The sequence below is a fragment of the Euleptes europaea genome, chromosome 9 (assembly GCF_029931775.1).
Source record: "Euleptes europaea isolate rEulEur1 chromosome 9, rEulEur1.hap1, whole genome shotgun sequence".
NCBI lineage: Eukaryota > Metazoa > Chordata > Lepidosauria > Squamata > Sphaerodactylidae > Euleptes > Euleptes europaea.
In genome coordinates, this window is record NC_079320.1 from 91,960,087 (window position 1) to 91,980,614 (window position 20,528).

The 20,528-nt window shown below is 50.0% G+C and overlaps 1 protein-coding gene across 1 annotated transcript in view; it reads left to right on the forward strand.

Annotated features, from left to right (window-relative positions):
* PRMT8 (protein arginine methyltransferase 8) overlaps window positions 1-17,171 on the forward strand; it is an 80,765-nt gene extending 63,594 nt beyond the window's left edge. Inside the window, exons 7-9 of the mRNA XM_056855132.1 lie at window positions 7,194-7,344; window positions 14,133-14,254; window positions 17,049-17,171. Coding sequence (XP_056711110.1) covers window positions 7,194-7,344; window positions 14,133-14,254; window positions 17,049-17,171 — 396 coding nt within the window. The remainder of the gene's footprint in view (window positions 1-7,193; window positions 7,345-14,132; window positions 14,255-17,048) is intronic.
* The last annotated feature ends 3,357 nt before the right edge of the window (window positions 17,172-20,528 follow it).

The following is a 20,528-nucleotide window of genomic DNA, read 5'->3' on the forward strand; positions in this document are numbered from 1 at the left end:
ATAAATGCTGCAAAGGTAATGTCTAAAATTAATTACTTGGTATCCATTGTCCCTGTTATGATCCCTAACAAGACTTCAAAAGAGTGGCAGAGTGAAATAAATACATTTATTTGATACTCTAAAGATGAGACTGAAAGTCGCCCAACTGAAGAAGGCCCAGGGAGGTATTGCGGTACCTCATGTTAAGTTATACCACCATGCAGCAAAGATAGCCTGGCTGGCAAAAGGGATTAAGAACCAGCCTGTTGATCTTGAGATTGCAACTGAGTAGTAAGCTTTTGTGAGAACGCTACTGAAAACCCTTCCCCTTGGATTAGCACGTCTATTAGGCACCAGCTATGTAAGAAGGATATTTTTATCAGCAATAATTAAACTGCAGTTTTAAGATTCACAGAGAAAGAAACTGGCTCCGGGCATTTCACCATTGTCCTCCATGGTGAGAGAATGAGATAAAATCCAAAATTATCAGCTTCATTTGGTAAAAAAATGGGAATGATGTAATCTTAGACACCTATGAAAATTGAATTAGGTATAATTCCATTACTAACTTCGATACAGTTATTTATTGAAGCAGTTATAAGGTAAATTTTTTCAAGTATCTTCATGTTAAAAACTTTTATCGGGGAAAAAGCCAAGTGATGGCTTAAAATTATGAAAGAATTTGGAATTAGAAAATGTAATCAGGGGAGATCATTCTCATTAATTTACAGATTGTTAATGTCCATAATGTTGATCTAGCAAATAAGCAAAGCTTTCAGATAAAATGGGAAAGGGATTTGGGCTGTAATTTTACTGTATCTTCTCATTTTAAGGAAAATTTCCTGAAAATGTTACACCAGTGGTATCTTACCTCACATAAATTAGCAAGAATCTATGGTAATTCACCTGATATATGCTGGTATTTAAATCACTGAGAGCAGGTTTCCATCACATGTGGTGGACCCCTGCCCGTGAGCAAATAATTACAGGAAAGCTTGCTCAGACGTAATGGGGAGGGGGCTTCGGATTAAACTCCCCTTTGTCAATCGAGGCTCTTTTGCTCAACTATCTTCCTAGGGTTCCGAAAGTGTTACACTCTACAATGTTGAATCTTATCACAGTGGCTAGAATTGTCCTTGCAAGACACTGTAAACAAGAACTAGATAAAAGCAAAATTATCAGCTTCAGACGGTAAAAAAATGAGACCAGTAAGTCCTAGAATGGGCTCAAAAATGTTAGGAGGAGACCTACCATTTGATCAAATTAACTAATTTGCCAGCGTGGTGTAGTGGTTAAGAGAGGCGGACTCTAATCCGGTGAACTGGGTTGATTTCCCCACTCCTCCACATGAAACCTGCTGGGTGACCTTGGCTAGTCACAGCTCTCTTATTTGTTTTATTTATTTATTTTTCGAATTTATAACCTGCCCTCATCTCCAGCAAACCGGGCTCAGGGCGGGTAGCAACAGTTAAAACATAAATATCCAATATAAAACCATAAAAAATTAAACCCATAGACATTAAAACCATTAAAATCCTAACCAGATGGCCATAACTATACCTAGGTGCCCCAGCAGATAAGTGTCAGCATATCAGTCCCCCACAGATTTCAAGAGTGGGGGCAGGATGGGGAGGCCAGTAAAGATGGATGTTCTTCTTGCTGCTGTTCTCAGTTATAGGCCTGGTGGAATAGCTCCATTTTACAGGCCCTGCGGAACTCCTTAAGATCCTGCAGGGCCCTGATGTTACCAGGAAGACTATTCCACCAGGCCAGGGCCAGGGCCAAAAAAGCCCTGGCCCTCGTTGAGGATAGCCGCACATTCTTTGGGCCAGGGACCACCAGTAAATTACTGTTAACAGATCGTAACGCTCTCTGTGGGGGCATACCAGGAGAAGCGGTCCCGCAGGTACAATGGTCCCAAACTGTGTAAGGCTTTAAAGATCAAAACCAGCACCTTGAACCTGATCCGATACTCCAGCTGGAGCCAGTGCAGTTGTTTTAACACTGGTGTTATATGATCCCTCGGCAAAGACCCTGTGAGGAGCCTTTTGCACCAGTTGGAGCCTTTGGGTCAGTCTCAAGGGCAGCCCTACGTAGAGCAAGTTACAGTAATCCAGTCTAGAGGTGACCGTCGCAAGGATCACCGACCGTCGCTAGGTCGGGGCAGGAGAGGTAAGGCGCCAGCTGCCAGGCCCGGCGGAGATGAAAAAAGGCCGCCTTGACCACTGCTGTGACCTGAGCCTCCATAGATAAGGAGGCATCAAGGATCACACCCAGACTCTTGACGGCAGGGGCAGATGTTAATTGCATGCAATCAAGAGTTGGAACTCTGTCTCGACCTCGTGTGTTCTCCCCACGCGGACTTAACAGTGGCGATGAAGGTGGGATTTCTGGGCTACTTGATTGACACAGATGGCATCCACCAAACGCCCACCAAGATCAAGGCCATCCACAGCACACACACCCCAGTGCAAGCAGGAGCTCCAGGCGTTCCTTGGGCTCTTGAACTTCTACGACGCCTTCCTCCCCAACAAGGCATCGGTTGCGGAGCCTCTCCACTGCCTCCTCGACAAGGCTGCCCCATGGTCGTGGGGCCGGCCCAGCAGTGCGCTTTCGAGGCTGCCAAGGGCCTCCTGTCGTCTTCCAGCTTGCTTGTGCACTTCGATGAGAGGCTGCTGGTGGTTTTAACCTGCGATGCCTCGCCCTATGGCGTCGGAGCAGTCCTCAACCACCTGCTGCCAGACGGTCGGGAGGCCCCAATTGCCTTCTACTCTTGGACTTTCTCCACGGTGTGATGCGCCCAGATCGACCGGGAGGCACTCGCCGTCGTGGCCAGATTTAAAAAGTTCCATGCCTACGTTTATGGCCCCCCGTTCACCATCGTGATGGACAACAAGCCGCTCCTGGGACTGTTCGTGCCAGATCGCCAGACGTCACAGATCCTGTCCCCCGGCTGGTCGATTGTTCGCAACGCATACGACTTCTGGCTCCTGCATCAGCCTGGGAAGAGCATCGCCAATGCGGACGCCCTCATCTGCCTGCCGCTCGAGGGACACGACCCCAACCGCTCCCCGGCCCACGACGTCCTCCTACTGGAAACCCTTCCAGAGCCTCCCCTGCACACAGTGGACATTGTCTCCCATACGGCAAAGGACCGTACCCTTGCCCAGGTTCTCAACTGGGTGGGGAAGGGGTGACCGGCAACTCGGCCAGATGGGGAATTCAAGCCGTTCACCACCCGCCAACACGAGCTGTCATTACACAAGGGCTGCCTCCTCTGGGGGAGCCGGGTCGTGGTCCCAACCAAGCTCCGCATGAGGGTCCTGGAGGCTCTACATGCCTGCCACCCGAGGATCGTGCTCATGAAGGCGCTAGCAAGGAGCTGCGTGTGGTAGCCGGGCATCGATGCCCCAGTGGAGGAATGGGTCAAGCGTTGCCAACCCTGCCAGGAGTTGCAACCGGAAATTCCATGTGCCCCGACCCAACACTGGGAGTCGACACACACACCCTGGTCCCGCATCCATATAGACTTCACGGGGCCATTCCAGGGCAAGACCTTCCTGATCATCGTGGATTCCAAGTGGCTGGAAGTGGTCGACGTCAGGTCCATGACCTCGCAAGTAGTCATTCGGGAGCTGCACTGGATCTTTGTGACCCACGGCTTGCCGGACACCATGGTCTCCGACAATGGGGCCCAATTTACATCCACCGAGTTTCAGAACTTCATGGCTAAGAACTTAATCCGCCATATAACCTCAGCACCATTCCACTCCGCCACCAATGGCCAGGCAGAGCGAATGGCCCAGATGACCAAGGAGGCGTTACGGCGCATCGACTGCGGGGACTGGGACGTGTGACTGGCAGACTTCCTGTTAATCCAGCACATCACACCGAGCTCTGTGACCGGCAGGACCCCAGCCGAACTCCTCATGGGCCGCCGGCCAAAGGCCTTGCTCGACCGACTACACCCCGATCTTGCGCCAGAGTGTCCGGCCCACAAGGACTTTACTGCCACCCCGAGGGTCATAGAACAAGATGACCTGGTCTACGCCCGTAACTATGGGGCGGGCCCAGCCTGGATCCCGGCCACGGTCCAGGAAGCCACCGGCCCGGTGTCCTACCGGGTCGCCACCCCGGAGGGTCGTGTCTTGAGGCGGCACATTGACCAACTGCGCTGCTGCCCAGCAGATGCGCCCGACCTTGCCACCGCCTCGGAAGCCCCAGCGCTCCCCAGAGCCGCAGAGCCGGAGCAAGTTGCGGCGTTGGAGACCGAGTGCGCCGAGCGGTGACCACCAGCAAATGAGGCATATGCCCCCGAGGCCCGTCTGGAGGAAGGACTGGCCGCTGCAAGTGCGTCCAGCCCAGGCACCGCCGAACCAGCAGCAGCTCCCATTCCAGGGACTCCCGTTCCAGCACCTCGCCGCTCACAGCAGGCACAAGCAAGGCTGAGCTATCTCGAGGACTTTGTGTGTTCGTGTATTGTTCGGACTTAGGGGGGAGGGGTGTTATGTATGTATATAGTTAGGCCGGTAAGCAGGGGAAAACCTAGGAGCTTGAGTCCCCGATGAAGGATCCTAAACCTGCACTTGCCATTGGCCCTAAGCCGGCACTTGCCATTGGCCCTAAGCCAGCACATGCCATTGGTGACCTGGGGGTTATTCCCCCCTACCCTGGATCAGGGTGGGAGTGGCCACGGGCAGCCAGGGGGGCATATAAGCAGGGCTGGTTCACTGTATTCCTTAGTTCTGTTCTGTTCACAATAAACGCGTTGCTGTTGGAACTCCGTCTCGACCTCGTGTGTCCTCCCCACGTGGACTTAACAATACTGATGACAACCCAGCCCGAAACTCCTGACAAGCTGGGCAAGAGGGTGCATAAAGATGTTGAACAGCATAGGGGAGAGTATTGTACCCTGCGGCACCCCACACACCAAAGGTGCCACTGTGACACCTGCTCCCCTAGCACCACTCTTTGTTCCCGACCTTGGAGAAAAGAGCGAAACCATTGATTCCAATGTCGGCGAAACAGTGGTCTAGAAGATCGTAGTCGACCATGTCAAAGGCTGCTGACAGATTTAAGAGTATCAGCAGCCCCGACCCATCTCAATCCAGCTGCCGGCAGAGATCATCTGTGAGGGGGACCAGAGCCGTCTCCGTCCCATGGCCAGGGCGGAAGCCCGACTGGAATGGGTCCAGCGCCAATGCATCATCCAGGAATCTTCAGCTGCTCGGCAACCTGCTCTCTCAAATACCTTGCCCAGGACGAGAGATTCGAAACTGGGCGGTAATTGGTAAGTTTCTTAGGATCTAACAAAGGCTTCTTCAAGAGCGGTCATACCACGGCCTCCTTTAACTCCCCTGGGAAGGTCCCAGTACTTAGGGACAGGTTAACAATCTCTCCCAGGGGAGCCCGCACCAAATCCAGGCTGGCTTTCACCAGCCAGGACTGGCATGGGTCAAGAAGGCACGTGGTAGGCCTCACAGCTAGCAGGATCCTGTCAACATCGGCTGGTTCAAGCCGACTGAAATGGCCTCTAGCTCCCTTACTGTATCAAGATTGGCAGGGAGGTCACGGCGGAGCGACAAGACCTTATCCGCAAAAAAGCTTGCAAATGCCTCACAGCTATGGGTCAAATTCGTAATTAAATTTGGCTGTCCATCCAGGGACGTTAGAGACCTAATTATTCTAAATAATTGTGCTGGGTGAGAGCTAGCAGGCGCGATTTTCGCTGTGTAGTATTCTTTTTTAGCAGCTTTCACCGCCATCTCATAGGCTTTCATAAACGTCCTATAAGATGTTCTTGCAGCCTTGGTGTGAGTTCGACGCCAAACTCGCTCTAGCCATCTAAGCCTTTGCTTCATTACTCGGAGGCCCTCAGTGTACCAAGGGGCTCAGGTTCGGCGAGGGCAAAGAGAGTATTTGGGTGCGATTTCATCAATGGCAGTGGAAAGTCGGCTATGCCAGTCATCGAGAGAACCGCCAGGTGGGTTAGGATCCTGCAGAGCCCTCTGGAATCCAATTGGATCCATGAATCTCTGTGGGCGAGCGTAAATCAGCTCTTCGCCCAAACAAGGAAGAGGCAAGAAGTCAATCCAGGCCTTCAGGACAATGTGATCTGACCGTGGAACTTCCTCTTTCGGCATCAGAGCCAAACCTACCCCGGCCCCAAAGACAAGATCCAGCGTGTGGCCTCCTTGGTGCGTAAGGCCCGAAACAACTTGAGAGCTCTCTCAGCCCCACCTACCTCACAGGGTGTCTGTTGTGGGGAGGGAAAGGGAAGGCAATTATAAGCAGCTTTGAGACTCCTTAAAGGTAGAGAAAAGTGGGGTATAAAAAACAACTCTTCTTCTTCTTCCCCCTTCTCGGTCAAAGTTCCCCCTCTCTCTTTCTGCCCCACCCCATATCTGTCAATCTTTGCTCACCTGCCTTCTCCCCAATCCCTATATGTCAGTCTTTCCCCACTCCTTTCTCTAGCCATCTTTTCTTACCTCCCCTTTCTCCCCTCACCCCTTGTGTAGCAGAAGTGTTCTGGCAGTGGAATGATCGGTTGCAGAGTGGAATGACAGAGTCCCTAGGAATAAAATCAGAGCTCTGGGACTCAAATGACAGCCCCCCTGAGTTGAATGATGATCCCGGGGGGGGGGGCTTTCATTTTAGTCCTAGAACACTTCTGCTACTCTGAGGGGCTGTCATTCCACTCTGCTATCTGTCATTCAGTTCCAAGAACACTTCTGCTACCCTCTCCCCTCAATCAATCTCCCCCTTCTTCCTCTCCCCCTCTCCCTCATGCTGGTGCAGAGAGGTCTGTTTGGGGGGGAGGGATTAAAGACCACCTGCCAATTTTGGCAAAATTTTTAGATTTTTCTGCATACCTGGTGGGAATCCCAAGTTTGCCGGAACACACACACACACACTGATTAGTGGTCCCTGTTTTGAGAACAGAATGCAATGCAATGAATATACTGCTTTTAATTTTTATCTTGAATGTATCCAAAAGCAGCAGGCTGTGGCCTGGTACCTGGGCCCCTCCCCTGATGCCTTACTCACCTCCATTTCAAAAGGGCTTACCAAGAAGAAAAGAAAAAGAAAAAACCCAGCCCTCTCTGCCTTGTGCCCTTCAGTCAGTAAAAAAAATCCTCTTATTTTGTCAGGTTGGGAATTAGATATATTTATCGAGACTTGTCTAAATGCCCTGCTTTTCTCCATCAATACAGGAAGTGGATATTTATACAGTGAAGCCAGAGGACCTGGCGTTTACTTCAGCATTTTGTCTCCAGATTCAGCGCAATGACTACATCCACGCCTTGGCTACGTACTTTAATATAGACTTTACAAAGTGCCACAAGACGACGGGATTTTCTACAGGTAAATTCCTTTGTATTGTTTTCATATTATGGGTCACGATTATATGCAGGCCCTGTACCTACAGGGAGCAAATGGTGGCCGTATTCCCAGAAATATGCCATCTCCTCTGGATTCCCAATTTTAATTTAAAATAAAAAATAAGCCTGTAGTCTTTTATAATGATGGAAATGATAATAATAATGAATGGGAACCCACAAAGACCTGCGGGAGGCATCTCCTTTCACCTCCCCCCTCACTGTTTCCTCTTTCCCTTTCCTCAGCACCCCCAGAGCCCCTCTCCCCTTTTCCTACTTCCTTCTCTCCTTCTAGGGTTGCCAGCCTCCAGGTGGGGCCTGGAGACCTTCTGGAATCAAAACAGATCTCCCAACTGCAGAGATCAGTTTTCTCTTAGGGTTGCATGCTCCAGGTTTGGACATTCTTGGAGATTTGGGGGTAAAGCCTTGAGAGGGCAAGGTTTGGGGAAGGGCCATGGCTCAGTGGTAGAGCATCTGCTTGGCATGCAGAAGGTCCCAGGTTCAATCCCCAGCATCTCCAGTTAAAGGGACCAGGCAAGTAGGTGATGGGAAAGACCCCTGCCTGAGACCCTGGAGAGCCACTGCTGGTCTACGTAGACAATACTGACTTTGATGGACCCGGGGGTGTGTGTGTCTGATTCAGTAGAAGGCAGCTTAGTGTGTGACTCACCTGTCCCCAAACCCTGCCATCCTCAGACTCTACCACAAAATCTCTGGAGCGGGCAACACCAGTGAGGCCTGGCCACAAGGTGCCCTCCGTGAAAGGCTAAAATAGGTCTGGAAAGGGCTCTGCCCCCTCCCCCTGCCTTTTACTCACAGAACCAAGCCTTGGAATGCTGTGGTTGCCTAGAAACAGCCACTAAGGGAATCTGTTGCTAAATGCTACTGGTGCTCCTTTTATCATTTTCGGATTTTTTAAACCCCCAATGTATTTTTTTTAGATTTCACATTTTTCTACAAACCTGGGGCCCTTTTCAGGTTTGTAGAAAGATCTGTCTTGCCAGTTCACAGCTCCAGTCATGGGTTTAAGTATCCAAAGATACGGCTGGCTTCACTATTTAGAATATACAGTTGTGAGCACTTGCCCCGTGACAATCCCATAAACAAAATCCACAGACAAGTAGTCCAAAAGATAGTTGATTTATCGGAGAATCCACAGGTTAACAACAGCTAGAAATCAAGACGGCACTTATGAGAACTAAAAGCTTGGTGCTGGGTATAAATGAAAGAACACAGAACACCTCAGGATACCATGGTAACCCCCCTCCCACCGGAGTAAGTTCCCACGAAGTTCAGAGTCAAAATACATAATTGGCAGTTGACCGTTGGTGAGGCTGACCTTGGGCAGCACCTGGTGAAAGCACAACATTCTCTGTCAGAAAGCACAACATCCTCTGTCAGACCATGCCTGGCATTCTCTGCACATCGCCCAGGCTAGGCCTGACATTCTGCCCCCCCAAAGGCCCCCCTTTCACCTTCCTGGCGCTGGCTTATGCGGGTAGGCATCATGGAATTCACGGATCAGGCAAGGGGCGGAAATATCACGCGAGCGCACCTACTCGTCCTGAGCAGAACTGAAGTGCTTCCAACGAAATAGATATTGGAGGGAACCATGACGGATATGTGAGTCCAAGATCTTAGCAACTACAAAATGCTCCTCCCCCCCCACCAGCATAGGCACCTCGGGTGGAGGCTCGAGATGCCACTCCGGGGAAAAAACATGCGGCTTCAACAGACTGACATGAAACACGGGATGGATACGCCTTAAAGACTTCGGGAGCGAAAGTTCTACAGTGACTGGGTTGATGATGCGGGAGATGGGGAATGGACCGACATATTTGGCATGGAGTTTGCCACATGGGCGGGTTGACCATAGGTTTTTGGTGGAGAGATAAACTGTATCCCCCATCCCGTAGTCCTTACCCGGCGCCCGGTGTTTGTCAGCTTGAGCTTTGTACTTGCTTTTGGCCCGTTCCAAATTTTTATTAACCATGGCCAGGTGGTTTGAATCGTGTGTACCCAGGCAGCCACATCTCCACCTCCCACCTCCTCAGACATGTCCATATGGCCGATGGGGCCGAAATCGTGTCCATATACAGCTTGAAAAGGGCTAAACCCAGTGGATTGGTGTACCACGTTATTGTAAGCATATTCAGCAAAGGGCAACAGCTCAACCCAATCATCTTGGTGGTAATTAATATAACAGCGCAAGTAACATTCTAACACAGCGTTCACCCGTCAGTTTGGCCGTCTGTTTGGGGATGGAAGGCGGCTGACAGTCCTTGTTCCACCCCAACCAATTTTAGGAAAGCTTTCAAGAATTTAGCCACGAAACTACTTCCGCGGTCGCTGACCACCTTGCACGAAAATCCGTGGAATTGAAAGATGTGCATCACAAAGAGGCGGGCCAGTTTTGGGGCAGAAGGGATGCCGGCGCAAGGTACAAGATGCATCTGTTTCGAGAACAGGTCCGTGATTACCCAAAGTACAGTTTTTCCCTCGCTGAGGGGTAGATCAGTCATAAAATCCAAGGCAATCACTTCCCAGGGTCTAGTGGGGGTTTCCAAAGGTTGTAACAGCCCGGGTGATTTGCCCTGGGGTCTTTTGGCAGCAGCACAGACTGGACAACTGCGGACGAATGAATCCACGTCAGATTGCATGCCCGCCCACCAAAACTGTCTCCTTAGTAAATGTAATGTTTTAAGAAAACCAAAATGTCCTGCTGTTTTGGCCCCGTGAACCAGATGTAGAACCTCCCTCCGTAGTACCTTAGGCACATACAACCTGGAGTCTTTATACCAATAACCCCCGTGTTCAATCAGTGACGTTGGGAGGGACTTTGCAGAGAGTTCGGCTTGGCAACTGCCATGGAGAGATTCCCTGAAGGAATCGGTTAGTCCCTCTATGTCCGGCGTAGTGGGCACCACGCTAGCAGGGTTCGTTGCAGGAGAAGGAGTCGGTGCCGTTGGGGGGGTTTGGGCTGTCGGTTCGCCTGGGCGGACGGGCCCCTGCCCCTCGGGACTGGCATTCCGGGATTGCATGGGGGTGGAGCCAGAGCCTATGAAGGAGGCTCGGGAAGCGGGGTGGACGGGCCGACCGACGTGGTCGGGCTTTGGGCTTTTCCCCCCTGAGAAGGCTGTGTTGGGAGCCGGGTCTGCGACCGGGTTTGCACTGCCAGGGTGGGCAGTAAACCCCTCTGAGCAGGAGTGAAGAGGGACTCGGTGGGGCGCTCAATCTTGGTAGGGTATTGGGGGAGTCTAGACAAAGCATCAGCCAGCACGTTTTGCTTCCCCGGCACGTATTTCAATACAAAGCGGAATTGGGCAAAGAAGTCCGCCCATCGTACCTGTTTCGCGGACAGTTTGTGAGCCCCCGTCAATGCCTCCAGGTTTAAGGCAGAATCCCAGTGGTGGTCCTCATCCGATGAAGTCTTACAACGTCTTAGATGCAATCAACTCTACGCTAAGGTGTCCAAATGTGAATTTCACCAAAAGCAGTTGACTTTTCTGGGCTATATAATTTCACACCATGGACTCACGATGGACCCGGAGAAAGTGCAAGCAGTAACCACTTGGGAACCACCCTCATCCGGTAAACAGGTTCAAAGATTTCTCAGGTTCGCAAATTTCTACAGGGGTTTCATTCCCAGCTTTGCTCAAATTGCACTGCCCATGGGGCCCATCCGCCCAGGCGAACCGACAGCCCAAACCACCCCGACGGCACCGACTCCTTCTCCTGCAACAAACCCTGCTAGCGTGGTGCCCACTACACCGGACATAGAGGGACTAACCGATTCCTTCAGGGAATCTCTCCGTGGCGGTTGCCAAGCCGAACTCTCTGCGAAGACCCTCCCAACGTCACTGATTGAACACGGGGGTTATTGGTACAAAGACTCCAGGTTGTATGTGCCTAAGGTACTACAGAGGGAGGTTCTACATCTGGTTCATGGGGCCAGCAGTTTCTCAACGTCGGCCACCAGTGCCATAGCTGGCAAGTCCAAAAGGACCATAACCATCCTGGCTGCCACGTTCCGAGCTTCCTGTTGACACAAAGCGGGATTGGGAACAGTGGACTGGAGAGTTCCCCCCACAACTCCCGCCATAATTGTAAAATCCTCAGATCCCCAGATTGGGGCCACTGGCGTTTGTGGCGCCTCACGGAGAGAGAGGTCCGCCAACAAACGAATCAATGTAGCTAGCTGGACTTCTTCGAGCAAAATGTCCAGTTGCTGAAAGTCGTCCTGGGCAAGTTGATCAGCATCTGAAGACTTCCAGGGAGACGCCGTGGCCAGACGACGCCACTGGTCACTTACAAAGCTGACAAGCTGGGTGGCCTCTGCGTCAGTCCGCAGTGTCTCATCCAAAACGTCCTGCAACAGGTCAGGGTCATCGGAGAACGCGTCCGGTGTTCCCAACGAAGAAAACGAGTGTCTAGGCGAACCCTCCAGGGCTCCAGCCAGAGGCAGTTCACTTGGGGAGCACGTCCTATGCTCCAACCCGAGATCCCAGCGATCCTTCCAGGGCTCCAGCCAGGGATTGCAAATCAGTCAAAAGAAGTAAGAAGGATAAGTGCCGTAATGTGAGCACTTGCCCCGTGACAATCCCATAAACAACATCCACAGACAAGTAGTCCAAAAGAGAGTTGATTTACTGGAGAATCCACAGGTTAACAACAGCTAGGAATCAAGACGGCACTTATGGGAACTAAAAGCTTGGTGCTGGGTATAAATGAAAGAACACAGAACACCTCAGGATACCATGGTAACCCCCCTCCCACTGGAGTAAGTTCCCATGAAGTTCAGAGTCAAAATACATAGTTGGCAGTTGACCGTTGGTAAGGCTGACCTTGGCCAGCACCTGGTGAAAGCACAACATCCTCTGTCAGACTATGCCTGGCATTCTCTGCACATCGCCCAGGCTAGGCCTGACAACAGTAACATAAGTGGGCACCCACGAAACTCACGGGGGGGGGGGAACCCACATGTCCCCTTCATGGGGAGGGAAAACCCATCTGCCCCCAGGACTGCTGCTGGCCATCCTGGGCCCTGTAAAGTTCCTAGCCTCTGCTGCTGAGCTCGCTGCAGATTCCCCCCACACACACACACACACATTGCTGCTGCCGCCGACCTCAGGCCCATTGAGGCTCCAGCTTCTGCTGCAGTGGCTTTCTGCACATGCGCAGACAACACTTTTTTAAAAAAAACCTGAAAGAATTTAAACCTCCAACAACAGCAAAACTATTGTGTCTGGATATTTTGATGTGTTGGCACGTGATTGGTCAGTCGGCCGTATTAATAAATTTGGATTTGAACCCCCCCATACACACTTTTTTTACTTTCAGTTTTTTCTGCCAACTTGGGGCGTGCCCCAAGTATGGCGAAACATCTGTTTGGGGTGAGTGTGCCCTCTATTTGTGGCTTTAAGTATCCGCAGTCAAGGGGCACACTTTGGAATCAGATATATAGACAAATCAGATGTTTTGGTTTGGTTTGCCTGGGAAGGAAGGAGGATAGGGAAATGAAACTCTTCCGGGACAAATTAATTCTATCCTGCTCTGTCCCATCAGCCTTTCTGCCTTGACCCTTTGCATCTTTCTTTCTTTTCTGTTTGCTTCAATGTGCACAGTGAAAAGTAAGAACGTTGAACAGAAGCTGAAGTGAAATGTATCTAGGGTTGCCAGGTCCCTCTTCGCCACCAGCGGGAGGTTTCTGGGGCAGAGCCTGAGGAGGGCGGGGTTTGGGGATGGGTGGGACTTCAATGCCATAGAGTCCAATTGCCAAAGCGGCCATTTTCTGCAGGGGAACTGAGCTCTATCGGCTGGAGATCCGTTGTAATAGCAGGAGATCTCCAGCTAATACCTGGAAATTGGCAGCCCTAAATGTATCCTATTTGGGGATTGCAGCCTTTGTTTGTAGTGGGGAATTTGCCTCAAGAGGAGGGGGCATGGGAGGGGGCAGGTACAGATTTTTTTCAGTTATCTATTTAATCATAAATTGCAAGCCAGCTAGAACTTGTGTCTGTGAAAGATAATCAGTTCTTTTCAGTTTCCAAAAGAGACGACTAAGAGGGGACATGAAAAAGGTTTATAAAATTATGCATGGGGTGGAGAGAGTTGACAAGGAGAACTTTTTCTCCCTCACCCAAAATACCAGAACTTGAGGGCATCCAATGAAGTTGATAGGCAGTAGATTCAAGATGGACAAAAGGAAATATTTCTTTACATCACAGGTGATTAAAAGGGGGAATTAGCTGCCAGAGGGTGTGGGCAACGGGGGATTAGATGGATCCATGGAGGATTAGATAGATCCATGGAGGAGGAGAGGCCCATCAATGGACACTACCCATGGTGTCTAAAGGGAACCTCCACATTCAGAGGCAGTCAGCTTCTGAATCCCAATGGCCAGGAGGCAACATCAAGGGAAGGGGCCCTTGTTGCTGTGGCCCTCCAGAAGAATTGGTTGGCCACTGTGTGAGGCAGGATGCTGGACTAGTTGGACCCCTCACTGGTCTCATCCAGCAGGGGCTCTTCTTGTGTTCTTACGTTCTATGCATTGATGGTGAATTGGCTGGGGGTAATCTCTAGATTAGGAATGGGCTGGCACAGCTGTTTAAGGAGACTGCACAAGGACGTGGGCTTGCTGAGGCTGCTTGAAGAAGGAGGCCAAAAGCAGGCAGGCAGGGCAGGCTGCATGCCGCAGTGATGCTGCACCGATCCACCCTCCAGGGTCTTGACATGTGTTGCTGTGTCTGCAAGCCCTGTTAATCCCTTCTGCAGCTCCAGACGCTCCTTACACCCACTGGAAGCAAACTGTGTTCTACTTGGAAGACTACCTAACTGTAAGAAGAGGGGAGGAAATCTTCGGCACTCTGTCCATGAAACAAAATGCAAACAATGTGGTGAGTTGGCTTGGCTTACTTGAATTGGGAAGGTTTTTCATTTGGGAAGTTCTAGATTTCATCACAAACAGGGGCACAGTGTTGGTTTGAAATACCTGAAAACAATTGGCATTCACATCCGTTTATAGCAACCTGTGATATGTAGATTACTCAGGAATCTTCCTGTCTTCAAGATTGCGTCACGTGTCAGGGAATGTGTGTGTGTATGTTTGTGATTAAGCTTGTTATGGATCCACCATTTCCCTGTTGTCATTCTGTCCATATGTGAGGTTTTCATCTGAAGTTAAAACAAATAAATTGAATGTCCTGGAGCAATTCAGGGTGAGCATTATTGCATGAAAAATCCTGAATCTCTTGTCTCATAGAATCATAGACTCAGAGTTGGAAGGGACCACCAGGGTCATCTAGTCCAACCCCCTGCACGATGCAGGAAATTCACAGCTACCTCCCCCCCACACCCCTAGTGACCAGAAGATGGCCAAGATGCCCTCCCTCTCATCATCTGCCTAAGGTCACAGAATCAGCATTGCTGACAGATGGCCATCTAACCTTTTCTTAAAAACCTCCAGGGAAGGAGAGCTTACCACCTACTGAGGAAGCCTGTTCCACTGAGGAACCGCTCTGTTAGAAAATTCTTCCTAATGTCTAGACAGAAACTCTTCTGATTTAATTTCAACCCATTGGTTCTGGTCCGGCCTTTTTGGGCTCAATCTCCTTCTGGGCTCAATTGGGACATTAATGCACTCGTTGTTCTTATTTTTTTAAAAAGGGAACCCTACATTGAGAACTTGTGTGAGCCAATTTTCATGAGTTACACCATGCATTCTCTTGTACATGCTCAAGAACTCCTGTGATAGAATCAGAGTTGGAAGGGACCACCAGGGTCATCTAGTCCAACCCCCTACTCAATGCAGGAAATTCCAAACTACCTCCCCACACACACACTGGGCATGGAGTAGGGGTCACTGGGGGTGTGGGGGGGGAGGTAGTTGTGAATTTCCTGCATTGTGTAGGGGGTTGGACTAGATGACCCTGGTGGTCCCTTCCAACTCTATGATTCTATGATCAGCTCACTGTGAGCTTTGGCCTCTCTGACCTACAGTGCCTAGAAACCTGCAGATGCTCTTCTTCAGAATTCTGTCCTTGCCTCCATTTCTTGAAGATTTCCTTTTTCTCCCTTAGCTCATCATGGAGTCCTTTGTTCATCCACCTTGGCTTCCTGGATCCCCTTTCCTTCTTGTTGGAATAGTGAGGGCTTGAGCTTGCAACAGCTCTTGTTTCAGGAGAGCCCCCCTTCACTTGCTCCTTTCCCTTCCAGCAGTCTTGCCCATAGAATGATTCTCACTATGCCTCTGAGTTTATTAAAGTCTGCCCTACCAAAATCTAACAGACACGTGTGGCTACGAAATTCCTTGGTGTCCCACAGCAAAAGGAATTCTAGGAGGACATGGTCGCTTCCCCCTAAGGTCCCCACCACCTTCACCTCATCTACCATCTCTTGCCTGTTGGTCAATATTAAGTCGAGTATAGCTGAGCCCCTCATAGCTTCCTCTATCATTTGATGAAGGAAGTTGTTGGCCAGGCAGATCAGGAACTTCTGTTACTGTGGACACTTTGCAGAGTTTATTGGTTCTTGTGGGTTATCCGGGCTGTGTAACCGTGATCTTGGTATTTTCTTTCCTGACGTTTCGCCAGCATCTGTGGCAGGCATCTTCAGAGGAGTAACACTGTCAGTGTTACTCCTCTGAAGATGCCTGCCACAGCTGCTGGCGAAACGTCAGGAAAGAAAATACCAAGACCACGATTACACAGCCCGGATAACCCACAAGAACCAATGAACTCTGACCATGAAAGCCTTCGACAATATTTTGCAGAGTTTGTCTCCCAGCACACACCAGGAAAGTTCAAGTCACCCATGTTGTTTGGATACCTTGTCAAGCTGTTCAAGGAGTGTAGCATCAACTTCCTTACCCTGGTCAGGAGGTCTGTAGAAGACCACAATACTGTTTGTCCTTCCTTCCCTTATCCTCACCCAGAAAATTTCCACTGGGCTGTCACCCACCTCCGCTAGTATTTCCTGACAAGCAAACCTAATCATATCTAAATCATATCCCTCTGTCTGCATTAGAAGCTCAAGCTCTTCCTTCTTATCGCCCAAGCTTTGGGCATTGGTACATCGACACTTGAAGCCCCGCACCTGTGGCTCCTTTAGATCCAGCCCTCCCAGGTGGGCCTCTGCTGTTTGATCATCTTCATTTAAATCCCTACGTTGCTCATCCCCTTGCAGTATTAGTTTAAAGCCCTCCTGACGAATCTCTCCAGGTTTCTTCCAAAAACATTCTTCCCCAACCTTGAAAGGTGAATTCCATCGCGTGCTGGTAGGTCGTCATCCAGGAAGCCCCAGCCCTGTGGTCCCAGAATCCCAATCACTCCTGCCAGGCCCACCAACGCAGCCAGTGGTTCACCTCCATTATGTTCCCATCACGCATTCCCCCCTTTCTCTGACACCAACTGTGCCACCATCCCCTTCAGCTTCCTCCCCAGAGCTTCATAGTCAGCCTTAATGTTTTTGATGGTGTTCTCATGGTCCATGTGTTGGTTCCCACATGGACCATCACAAGTGGGTAATGGTCTTTAGGTTTGACCTGTTTGGGTGTCTGGTCTACAATATCTTTAATTTTTGCCCCAGGCAAGCAACTCTCCTCTTGGGTCATGGGGTCAGGCCTGGACACATGACCTTCCATACCCCTCAGCAGTGAGTCCCTGACAACCAACACTTCCCTTTTCCTTCCAGTGCCATCTCTTCGTGTCCCCCTATTCTCCTCCCTCTGTCTTCCTTGTGTTTGTGATTCTTCTGCTGGCAGTGTTTCCGGCTCTGCCACCACCACAAGGGCCTGGAATCGATCCTGAGTTCTAATGGCACTGAGTACCGTCTCTCTCGATGCCTTTGTGTACGGGGCTCTGAGGAGTCCCGTTAGGGCAGGCAACCACACTGTTGTCCCTTTGGATTGTCTTCCCTTCTTATGCAGGGCCTCCAGGCTTGTGTTAATAAAATCCTCCCCTTCCTTGATGTCATGGAGAGTAGCAATCCTTTCCTCCAGGCTCCGAGCCTTGTCTTCTAAAAGTCCTATCAACTTATACTTCTGACAGGTGAAGTCAATCTTGTCCTCAGGGAGGACAAACATGGCACACTCCCTGCAGGTGACTGGAAATGGTTCGTGAGCATCCATAATCACACATGTAGCGAATGTGTTGATCTACCCTGAAACTAACAGACCTGAACAAATGTCTACTGAAGGCAAAAGGGATAACAAGAACACCAATGTAAACACTTCTTAACTACTTAATTGGTGCCCAGGCCTGATCCCCAGCCTAAGAGCCACAGGGCAAGAGCCCTTTAGCTCTAACCCTGTGGCTCTTGCCAAAGGCTTGTGCCTCTGGCGAGGAGGAGCCTTGTACTTCAAAGCTCACAGCCCCACCTCTCAACAGTCGAGGCAAACAGGACCTCTTCACTCAGCAACAAGACAAAAGAACACATAGAACCACTCAGAAACCCCTCTTCAACAGACTCCAAGCAACTAGCAAAATGAAAAAAATTAAAGTTATTTGCACGTTAAACTTTCATTAAATTGTTTCAGACTTTTCCCCTTCTCTGTGTTTTAAATAAATGTTTTCTAAGTGTTTTTTAACGAGTTCTAAGAATTATTCCAGAGTTTTATGTAAATAAGCTTTTTTAAGAAGTTGGTAATTTTGCTTTACTGGGTCTGCCAGATCTTTAAGGGGTTGGCATTGCATTTGGTGAGCTCTTAAAACTGTAGAATCCCATAAAAATGACTTCTGCCATGGTGGGAATGTGTCCTCGCCCTCCACTGCCCAAGTCCTGCTCGCCCTCGGCCCCCCTCAGATGCACCAAGGGCCCCAAGGGCCCCAGCAGCCCCTTCTCAGACCACTTCCCAGCATCAGCCTCCCAAGGGGTCAGTGGCATTTTATGCATTGCCATACTTGACATGATAAAGAAGCACATCTTGACCGGAGTATGCAGACACAAACATTGTCAGACTCAGGCGTCTGTCCCTAGCATCCTACAAGCAAATTCATCCAGGCAGGTAGCTCTGAAGCAGTAATACTTTATTAGGAGCAACAGGACAGATAAAAGAACTGACTGTCTACAAACAGGTGAGGCTTGTAATGAGGAAACATTGGTAGGTGACATGGTTTAAAAGCAATGCAGGCTCTGGAAATAAACATGAGCAAGCAATCCTGAGATAAGCAGTTCCCAGGGAGAAAGACTAAACAGTGGCCCGACATCTGCGGAGCTGAGGAAAACAGGACGGTGAATACTATACACAGAGTTTACAGGCATGAGAACTGAGTTTGCAGGCATGAGAACTGAAGACTTGATACGTAGCCAAGCACTGGCCTAACTCAGATCAACAGCCTATACTCCTGTTAGAGAGCTAGGCCTGACATTCTGCTCCCACTAAGGCCCCCCTCCCTCAGCCAGTGGGTGAGGCATCTGGGGGTACGCTTCGTGAAACTGGCGCACCAGACGGGGAGCAGCTACATGGTGTTCCGCGACCCACTCATCATGGCTAGGACCCAGGTGTTTCCAACGAACTAGGTAATAAAGCACTTTATTGCGAACTCAGGAATCCAGGATCTTGGAAACTTCGAAATGTCCCCCCCCCACACACCAACACCGGGAGCTTGGGAGTAGGACCGGGGTGCCATTCTGGTGCAGGCATGCGTCTCTTTAGCAAACTGACATGAAACACTGGATGGATGCCCCGCAGGGACTTCGGAAGGCTGAGTTCCACATTGACTTCATTAATGAGCCGTGAGACCGGGAAGGGTCCCACATACTTCTCACTGAGTTTCTTACATGGGCGTAAAGAGCGAAGGTTCTTTGTGGACAGATAAACCTGATCCCCCACCTTAACCTCCCACCCCAGAGAACGATGCTTATCTGCTTGTTCTTTGTATTTGCGTTTTGTCCGTTCCAGGTTCTTTTCACAGTGGGTAGCCATGTTAGTCTGTCTGCAGTAGTAGAAAAGAGCAAGAGTCCAGTAGCACCTTAAAGACTAACAAAAATATTTTCTGGCAGGGTATGAGCTTTCGTGAGCCACAGCTCACTTCTCCAGATGTATCTGAAGAAGTGAGCTGTGGCTCACGAAAGCTCATACCCTGCCAGAAAATATTTTTGTTAGTCTTTAAGGTGCTACTGGACTCTTGCTCTTTTTTACTACTCCAGGTTCTTTTGTAACCAGGGCCAAGTGTTCTGTATTGTGTTCACCCAGTCGGCCACGTCAGTGTCAACCTCCACCCCCGTAAGATTCACTTTACCAAAGGGTCCGAAATCTTTACCATAGATCGCTTGGAACGGGCTGAGATAAGCAGTTCCCAAGGAGAAAGACTAAACAGCGGCCCGACATCTGCGGAGCTGGGGAAAACAGGATGGTGAATACTATACACAAAGTTTACAGGCATGAGAACTGAGTTTTCTGGCATGAGAACTGAAGACTTGATACGTAGCCAAGCACTGGCCTAGCTCAGGTCAACAGCCTATACTCCTGTTAGAAAGCTAGGCCTGACAAACATAAAAGAAAAGAACAAAGTTAACCCAGAAAGGATAAAATGCTTATAATGCACTTCTAACCCACTACTAATGAATGTGTTCACCGACGGAGTCATTATTATAAAAATAGCCACTCTTCAATGCTTCATCAGAGATATCCTACAAAGTACTTTACATATAAGTATATATTCTATAGGCTTCCAGGTAACTCCCTTTCATCAGTTATGCACTGACAAAATTAGCTTTAAAAGCCCATTGCTTTTAAAAAGCATTAAACTGAGGGGACATCTTTTCATGATATAGTTTATAAAAACCAACAGCACAATCCTGAGGGGAGGGACTGAAAGGCCTGAGGGATCAGAGTGACCCAAACGCCGGTGTAAGTAGCCCTAATGCCAGTGTAAGGGCTGGTTACACCAGCGCTGAGCCTCAGCTCAGCAGCACTGCAAATTCGCACACCCCCATAACATCTTTTTGTCCCCCCTGGGATCAGCAGCCCTCACAGACCCGGGGACCATGTAATCCCCACTGCCAGACAGAGGCAACAGTTGCTTATGTGAACTGGTGCCCTCCCCCCTCAGCCACCGCTCACATGGGGACATAATGGCTCGGGGATGGGGGTGCCTCCGCTAGAGCTAATGGTTGGCTGCCCCAGTGGGGATTGGCCCTCACTGATTGAATAGTTGTGAGGGGTGGGGT